Here is a 10,195-nt window from a genome sequence, read left to right as displayed (position 1 = left end):
TACAGGAAACCATTATTTTTCTGGGGGGTGGGTGTTTTCTCTAATTACCACACAAATCCACTTTATTACTGGAATGACTGTACTGATATTCATGTATCTCGATCACGAGAAGTCAAATTGATTATCATGCTTTTAATCGAATTTGTTTTTCAGGAATCCGCACAGGCTTCTGGAATCCCAAAAAATTATTAATGCCCACTGAAGAATTTTTAAGATACAAATTCATGAAATCGAAATCCGATCTCCGATCTGCCTTTGTAAACAGATCAATCATGGTTCAGTGAACGGATAAAGATGGCACTCATAAAGGGGAAGCTGCAGGTTCTCTGTGGTGGCGAAATCCAAGACGTGGCAGAATTCTATGGAGTTACAGTCAAAAGGAGCAAGAATTGGAATAAAATAGACTCATCGTGTCAGTCAGATTCGCTTTTCCTTTGTGGTTGGAGCATCCCCGCAATGAGTCAACATTGGAAGTATTAACGACCCACATGGTTAAAGTCCCCTCTGACCCTGACAGGGGCCAGAGATAAGAAGAATCAGAATCATTTATCTGCTTCGCTTACTCAGATATTCCCTGGACGAATCAAATACTCTGTACTATATAATAACAGGTGAGCTCAGTTGTTCTCTAGAAAAATTGACCTTGTTCAGCCATTAAAGCATCATTGAAGCTCCCAAGCTGCCAACTTTGAAGCCTCTCTGGTTCCTCTGTTTGAGAAAATTTTCAGAGTGTTGAATGGCGAAGAGTGCAGGGGCAAGGAAAGTGGTGGAGACTGCGCCTCCTCAGATTATTCGAATAGAGAGGCGCAATTCTGATAAAAAAGCACTGGACACCATATTTGAGGACCGTGATTTTCTTGCTAACGATGTGAAGGAGGAGCAGCAGGAAAAAGCTAAAGCTTCTAATTCTAGTTCCAATTCTAACTGTAGCAATCTGCCATCTCAGTGCAGACCACGAGCTGTAGCAACTACCCTGCGCTGTGCGCGTTAGGTTGAGGAGAGTTCTTGATGGATCGAGCTCGAGACCTCTGTTTTATTGTTTTGCATTAGATGAAAAGTAAGCTATGTGTATTTACTGTATTCTGACTTTTAATGTACTGGACCTGCTTTGATGCAACTGTAACATGGTTATCAATACTTATGGATACCAGTTATCTCTCTGTCTATTTACTGTTTGTATAGATACATTCATGTGGAAATTTTCATTTTATACCATCCTGTCATTGAAATAATGGAGAATTTTCTTCAAAATTTATTAAATTATCAAATAACTGATATAATTTTAGTTATTCTGTCAACCAAAATTTATTTTAGTGGGCCTTTATACTGTATTTTTCTTGACAGGAAATAATGGAGAATTTACTTCAAAAATTATTAAATTATCAAATAAATGTCAACCAAAATTGATTTTAGTGGACCTTTATGTTGCGTTGGTTTTGGGACGGGATTCTTAGGATGGCTAGATTGCTTTCCAAATTTTTTATAGAGCTGTTTCAAGTTGGTAAGTATGACCAGCTATAATTTATAGTGTTATATAAAATTTATTTTTATATTAGTAAATTTTGAAAAAAATTGTCAATTTAAATTTTTTTTTAACTATTTTCAATTTGTAATAAGGTCTATGAAGGATTTATTAGACAAAGAATTGTCTTTATAGTAATTATTTTTGTTAATGATAGTTATGTTAAATATGAAAGGTATTCATTTTTTAATAGTTTTTGCAAATTTTTACTACGAGGTTGAAAATCACTATAAAATATTTTGGTTTTATAGAGAGATTAAATTCATATTTCAGATATAGGAATTTATTTAACCATTTAGTACTCAATCTAATCACTAGGATGCACTTGTTTTCACAATGGTGGAAGCACCAAATTTGAATGACTCTCAAAACACACATACAATATGTAAATAGATACATAATCAGACAAATGAGAAGGAACCAGAGCAATAGCCACAAGGATTACCCTTTTAAAATGTTACATTTTCTGTTTTCTTGACATGGAGGCAATCTTGTAATTTTATCATTGAAAATACATCTAAGTCTAAATTGAAACCCATGTTTTGAGCTGAAACTTGTACAAAAATTTATATTCGATGCATTAAAAACATAATGCATGGAAAAATGATCATATTGTTCAATTGAAATATGCCCAAAACATCCTTGAAATGTGCCCAAAAAATCCTTAAAATCTGCCAAAACAACCCTAAAATCTGTCTGAAACATCATTGAAATCTGTGTGGAACTTCCCTAAAATATGTCCTAATTGTCTTGGGGACGACCAATAAGTCCCCTTGTCCTCAATGAAGGCCCCCACAATTTGGGAACATACATGGGTATTTTTTTGGGAGAGGGGGTGTGTCCCATGCAACATAGGTATTTTTATATGGCATGATTGATAAACATAGAATAAGTTTTTAAAAATGTGAAGAATGTTTTGTTAAATAATACTGACACTGGTGGGATTACTGCAAATTTATTCCAAACACCAAAATGCTAGAAGCTAGAGTTGGTGATTGGAAATGGATTCATATTACTTGTATATATTAAAACAGATAACTATCAAAATACTTATATACTATTTGTAAAATTGAAAATTTATAAAACCACGATAGAAATAAAAATAAAAAAATAAAATGAAAGTAGAAAACTAAAAACCAATTTCGAAATCTATAATTTTTGGATAGTAGATATTAAAAAAAAATATATATATATATATATATATATATAATCATTAAAACTTAAACCATTCATAATTTTTTATTTAAAAAAAATGAAAATTCTGCAAACCTAATTACTCAAAGGATTGACTTTGCACGGTATGACAAAGAACACACATGAATGCTTTGTATAACAGTTAACGAAAAGCACAGACATCATGAACCCTCAATTCTTTGTGTATGCCATCTTGTAATGAATCTAGAAAATTCATTGAGTACAGACAATTCCATTCAATTCAATATAGACAGCAGTACAGCTCTGTAGATGCACACCTCCAAGTTGCAAAGCTTCAGGATACATATCACAGACAATTTACACAAATTTGATTGATGGGTATCCTGTAGAATCATTACCATTAAGCAGAGCTAAAGTTTGATGCCAGGCATCTGATGAGAGCTACAGATTATATAAGTGTACTACCGTACTAATGGTGGCCCAGTCTACTTTTTGAATCAGTTCAGGGAAAGATAAAAATCACTGTCAGATAGCTTCGTTATAGGGTGAACGTCCTTGTTGTCCAGCTCAGCTCATGGCTGTACCCTGTTTTTAAAAAATACCCATGAGGTCATGGGTGGCAATTCTTTCTACAGTTTGGTATTCTACTTTTTCAATGGCTTCAAGGTAAGATGCAAATCCATGTTAGATAGCTTATAGGCTACGTTGTTGTTGTCAGCTCAGTTCTATTTTGATACAGATTTTCCAGAATGATAGATTATATATAAGTTTCTGATTTTATAGGAGGGAAATTTTTTAAAATTGTAAATTTGAGTGGTAAATTTTGTATAATCTAAATGTTTTGAGAATTTTAAATAGTTAATTTTATTTTAGTATTTAAAAATATATTTTAAATAAAATTTAAAATTATATTTTGATCACTAATTATATTTTAAAATTTTAAAAATAATAAATAAAATTTATAATTTTTTTTAAAGTTTGGTAAGATTATATTTTTATAGTGTTTAATATATCACTTTAATAAAAACACGAAATTAAACAAGTGATTTCACATCAAAAAATATCTTACACTTATCATCCTCTCTCCAAAAAATCAAAAATATCTTGTTTACATAATTGGCAAAGTATTCAATTTAATTCAATTTAATTACATTAAACTTTAGATTAAAATGAAAGTGAATATAAAAATGGTCATTCAAAACTTCACAGAATATAAATGAAAATTGTCATTCAAAGCATATTCACAGAATTGTTAGCATATGAGAGGTGGAAATGATTTCTACATTATTGATGGAATACATTAATAGTTTTTCACAGTACTATTTTAATATAATACTTTATAGAATGTGCTTCAACAGGACTTTATGATGTGGAAATGGTTCATTGTATCTGACTGCCTTTGAGAATATAGTGCTTTTTTCAAAATTATTTTATAACAATTTGGATAAAAATGACATATGGTTTAATGATAAAAGCATTGAATCTGTTCTCTATAATACATAAATGGTTTTAAGTTCTGTAATAAATAATTCTGTTTTAATCATATGGGAATTCAATTTTAATAATCTATTAATACTTTATACTTTGATATTCTAATTTTAATATCTGATGAGCATATAGTTTAATGCTGGAGTTTTCAATGTGTTCAATGCACGTTGTAAGTGTGTATTTTTGGTGTTTTCTTGATCTCCAGATGTATATTTTAATTTAAATGTAAAATCCTAAAATTATAAAATAGTTTTATGAAAAAAAATATTTAGATTTCAAATTTTATGATATTTTTTAATAATTGTGAGAGTTAATCTACATTAGATAATCTGTTGTTTTGACCTTTTTTGAATTTGTTTCAGGATGGGACGGTTTTATATGTATTCAGAACTTTATATTCTCTTAACATAATTCATGATGATTTTCTGTTTGAAAAAAAAAATCTACATTCAATATAACATTAAAAAAACAAATTATAATTTTAAATATGGAACAAAATTTACTTTCATCCCTACCTATATATAAAAAACTTAAAAATACCCAATAAAATTCCATTGACACCAACACGGCTCTGCACCTCCAAATTACAAATCTGGAAGAGAAATCACACCAGTTCGTGTGTGTTGTTTTTTAGTAAAGCATAGTTGAACCCTGACTGGCATTCGGTACAGTTTTAATATCAAACATGTTACTGTACTTTATGGTAGGCCAATATACTTTACTTTTTGAGTGAATCCGGTCAGTGATACAAAGCAGAGAGTTGGGTACTTTGTACACAGGTTACAGTTAGCTTTTGTGAGTTTTTATCCTATATATCAAATGCGTATAGATATTTGATGAGGATAAATATGGCGAGATGTGATGAAGTTCATGAGCAATTTTGGAAGCATGTTGTACCATTTAGCATGGAATAGTCTCCTTGTCATGTCACCTGGTTTGATTACTATGTTACCTGTTTGATTACTGTTAATATGTTTGGTAGTGGTAGTGGTATGATTACTCTTAATATGGTAGTGGTAGTGGTAGTCTCACGAGGTCATTTTTTGGGTTTTTTTTTCGGAGAGTTTTCTGTTCCATGTATATTTGGTAGTAGGAGTCTAATGAGGTTATTTTTTGTTTTTTTGGTAGATTTTAATGTCTTATTTTGCTCAACATAAATTGAGGAAATCACAATTTTAAGATGCTGAATTTGAACTCTTTTTAAAGGTTGGGAAGGGTGTGACATGTGGAAGGGAGCATGCAAAATCATAACTTTAAGATGTTGAATCGGAACTCCTTTTAAAGGGTGGGAAGGGTGTGACACATGGAAGGGAACATGTAGGTATTGTCATGGGAGGAGAGCATGCCAATGGTTTCTTCATGCCATGGGTTTAACTCCATCTTTACCTCATCTGTTTTCATTTTTTTTCTTGGTCTTTTGAACTTTGAATTCTCAACTCTATCATGGTTATGTCTACATGACATGTCTCCTTGAATGGCTTGTCAAGATAGCAAGACCTTCAAGCTTTACTGCTTTTGTTTTCATTTGGCTAGTTTGTTTTCTCCCAGATTTTCTTAGCAATTAAGTTGAAGCTATGTTAGAGGCTACATGACCACTCCTTTTCGTTAGTGATTTTCCTCCATTCCCCTCCCTATTTCTTGAGAGTAAATGAGCCTTCAACTTGTAGGCGGTGGAGCCATCCCTATTTATAGTGCATTCTTCATTCTATCTCTAGTGCACACTTTGTACAGTTGCTCCCCTACCACTCTCCAATTTGAGACTCAGGGTTCTCATCACGCTGAGATAGAGAGCTAGATATCGTAAAGGGGTGGCCTATTATGAAGCCCAAGCAAGCTCATAGGTTTGTCACAAGAAAGTGGTTGCTTGGTCTTTGATACTCACCATTCCTATGGTAGACAAAACTAATATATGCAAACAATTGATGTCTACTTATTGATAAAGATGGTGGGAAGAGTTTTTCTAAATTGCAATGAAGTAAAGCAAGAGAATCTGAGGAAAATTGAAGATCAGCTCCACCTCACTCCTAAACCAAGAGCCTCTTTTGGCAGAGGTAAAGAACCCATTGAAATGGTCCCCTCTCTTGGCAGAGATAAAGAACCCATTAAAATGGCCCCCTCTAATTATCTATATATATATATAGATATATATAATTTTACTTTTATAATATTATCATATTCAAATTACTACATATTAAATTCACCAAAGTATTAAATAATAATTTAAAACTTACTCAATAATATAATGATATCTAATTTCTTTAATTTATATAAATATTTAACCTCTATTAAAATAAAAAATAAAAAATATTTTCTTTAATTTAAATATTTATTTATCTTTATCAAAATAAGAACATTTAATACTCTATCATTCTTCAAAAGTAAAAGTAAAGATAAAGTAAATTTTAGGGTAAAGATAGAGAAGATTTTAAATTTATATTTAAGAAATTTATATATATATATATATATATATATATATATATATATATATATATAGTTTAATTTATAGTTGAAAGAATTTATTTTATTAGAATTTGGACATACAATTTCAAGCAAGATATTAATTTTTTGTTATTTAAATTTCAAGTAAGATAGTGATTTTTTGTTATTTAAAATATTTTTAATGCAAAAATAGATTCAACACCTTAAAAAATTTTGGGGCAGTAGAATTCTACAAATTAAACAACTTAAACTCAATTTTTAAAAAAACATTTACCTAATTTTGATTAAAAATAACTAGAAAAAATACCAAAAATAATATTTCATTTTTAACTTTATATATATATATATATATATATATATATATAATTTAAAATTTTCAGATTTTTTTTTTAAAAAAGGAACTCTCCACTTTAATAAGGCATATGTGATATCTCTATTTTAGCATGTTTAACGAAATGGTTGAAAACAAGAACTGTTATGATTTAGTTGGCAACTAAGATGAATCAAATAAAGAAAATGATAACTCATTGAGAAAAAAAGAAAGTTTTGTAGGTTCTTTAAAAACTACTTCCATCTTCATCACCTGACATTTTCATCATGTGAAGTCTCGAGTTATTGATCATCACAACTTTGGTGAGGAATGTTGTGGAACATGCACATGGGACTTCATGGTTATTGCACACAAAAGATAAGTAACCTTGAATTTTTGTGTAAAGGAATTAATTATTTCATTGGAAGGTTTTGTGTGGTTTCTATGCAATAGTTTCTAAAAATATGAACTTTACATATTAAAAACAAAGAAACCATGTTGTTTTATTAAAAATATATATTGCATGGATGTTGTTGCTCTTGAAAAAGATAACCCATGTGAATCCTGCAAACAAAAAGATTTAAGAAGTCATACTACTTTTCATAAAGAATGCATGTGAACTTTCAATGGTAAAAGATAAAGAAACTATATTACTTTCTTGAAAAAAATTGCATGGTAAAAGATAAAGAAATCATATTACTTTACTAAAAGAAAAAATGCATGGTAAAAAATAAGTTAGGGATGTTGCTTTCTTGAATAGAAAACACGCACACGAACACAAAATATTAAATAAATCATGATATATTTTCATGAAATGGATGTATATAAAGTTTTCTTGTGAAAAAGAAAGAAAATAAGTTATTTTATTAATTTCCTTGGAGATATTAGCATGATTCCTATAGAATCATAATAGGAATATGAGCACAATAATAATATCCATTATATTGGAATTCTTGAAATAAATTCTGATGTTAATTCTTGAAAAAAAATATTAATTGCATGCAACATTCTTGGAAAAGAGAAAAGTTAATTAGATTATTTATCATTCTTGGAAAAGAGAAAAGTTAATTAGATTATTTTTCTTGGAAGGGTTTTGATGAATCTGTATGCATATATTACCCATGTTGTTTATTTTAACAGACATGCATAGGGGTCGTGTGCATGAATTGATGAAAAATAAAGATTGCTTTCTTAAAATATGCATATGCATAGGGGTTTTGTGCATGAATTGATGAAAAATAAAGATTGTTTTCTTAAAATATGCATATGAATCTCGTCCATACAAGAACAAGAAGACATGTTTATTTCTTGAAAAGGTTATGTGCATTGAAGTAAGGGTCATTGTGTTAGAAAAAACACACATGTTGTATGTACAAAAGGGTATTCATTAAAATATGCTTTTTGCATGTAGATAGAGGAATTTATTATGTAATTATTTTTGAAAAGAATAATCTCTTGAAAAGATTGTCTGGCTATATGAATTGTGTTGATTTCTTGCTTTAGGTGCATAAAATGGTTTTATGCATAAAAGATGGTTAGTTGTGGTAATTTATTGAAAGGGAAACATGAGAAATTTGCATGTAAAAAGATAGAGAAATGATGTTATATTAACTTCTTTTTGAAAAAGAAGTATGTATTTATTTACATGAAAATAATAGTTAATGATGGTAGAATTCTAGAAAACGGAATATGTGTTGCTTACATTAAAGAAGAGTTTGTATGATAAGTTCTGGCATATACAAAGAATAGTCATTGTGTTATAGAGATATCTTTTTCGCATGGATAGAAGAACTATTGAGCTATATTTCTTTAGAATTTTTTTTATATATGGTTACTTTTATGCTATCATAACTATTATGTTAGTTTATTTTGGAATAAGATCATGTATATGCATGCAAGATTTGTATTAACTTTTGTTGGAAAAAAATGCACATTTGTATCTGGGAAAAGATAGCTTCTTGTGTTAGCCTACATTGGAAAATATTCTTTGGGAAAGAAGATGAATGACATGCACAAAAACCGTAGAACTTTGTTGGTTTCCTTAGAATATATATATATATATGTGTGTGTGGGTAATGTTGGTATGCTTTACTACATTAGTTTTATGGATAAGAAAACATGTTTTTATATGCCCTGTTGTGCTAGATTTCCTAAAAAAGAAAACATGTGTTTGCATGCTCTATTTTGTTAAGCATTTTTTTAGAAAGTGTATGCATTCACGTAGGAACAACATTCGTTGTCTTAGCTTTCTTTACGCATTTGCATGCACCAAAAACAATAGTTGAAGGGCTAGTTCTCTTGATAAAATTTATGTAATTCACATGCACGAAGATCATAACTAATCTGTTTGTTTCCTTTAAAGGAATGTCTAACAATTTTAGTGATCTCTCTTGCAAGAGCATGTGTTTGTGTAAAGGAAATATTAGTTAATGTGGTATTTATTTTATAGACATGCTTATTGCTAGTGCATATGCAGTGTTGTTAAAGGAACCATGTCGCGATATTTTTCTTACATTTCATGATTGTATACAAATAGATGGTGGAGCATCATCTAGTATAGATTTATGAATTGGTTGATTAATATTTTATGTAATCATGATATCAACGTATGCTGACGATAACCATGGAGAGAAAGGTTGTTCTTAACATGGTGACAGGTAAATAATTAATAGTCCATGCAGATGAATGCGAGCTATAGGATAGTCCACTGAAGGAACAACCATGCCACAAAGATACGAAGATTGAAGATTTGTGGGTAAATGATGTCATGATGATTGTAATAGATTATAACAAGTTATGTTGTTTTTGAGATGATATTTTTTGTAATATTTTATAACAATGGTCAAGGGATGGACTCCCTTATAACTATTGAGTGGAGGTGAACACACGAACATTTAATAATAAAATTAAACGTTTCTTGGTTTTCACCTGCGGGGTTTCCAAGGTATATTTGTGTCTAATGATGTGTTTGCATGTTGTGCCATTTTTATGACATTGATTCCTTGCATGATGTGACGTTTATATTGTCAAGAATATGATTAACTAATAGAGTTAAAATAATCATGGAATTGATGCAAGGTTACATCAAAAAGTTTATGTTAATATGCTATAACAGTGGTTGTTAATGGTTATGTAATTTACTATTCCCTTACTAAAGTTACTCTATGTAATGATGAAGATTCTATCTAATGGTTAATGAGGAATCTGGAATAGTAATTTGGATAGCTACCTGTAGGTAAATTATGTAAAAAAAATTCTAATTCCATACATTTTCATGAGAG

The 10,195-nt window shown here is 29.9% G+C and overlaps 1 protein-coding gene across 1 annotated transcript; it reads left to right on the top strand.

Moving 5' to 3' along the window:
- Positions 1–605: 605 nt before the first annotated feature.
- LOC149194730 (uncharacterized) lies at positions 606–1,176 on the top strand. Its single transcript, XM_089407849.1, has one exon. It carries the CDS (start codon positions 737–739, stop codon positions 989–991), a length of 255 nt encoding a protein of 84 aa, XP_089263975.1. The 5' UTR covers positions 606–736; the 3' UTR covers positions 992–1,176.
- Positions 1,177–10,195: the final 9,019 nt, after the last annotated feature.

Source organism: Pinus tabuliformis, chromosome 2_2 (assembly GCF_031772625.1).
Source record: "Pinus tabuliformis cultivar Carrire ecotype Pingquan chromosome 2_2, CPIR1, whole genome shotgun sequence".
Lineage (NCBI taxonomy): Eukaryota > Viridiplantae > Streptophyta > Pinopsida > Pinales > Pinaceae > Pinus > Pinus tabuliformis.
This window is presented reverse-complemented; position numbering and strand designations above follow the sequence as displayed.

What these genes read in the sequence shown, in the direction of transcription:
- LOC149194730 (XM_089407849.1), top strand. Translation starts at nt 737, where the DNA reads ATGGCGAAGAGTGCAGGGGCAAGGAAAGTGGTGGAGACTGCGCCTCCT.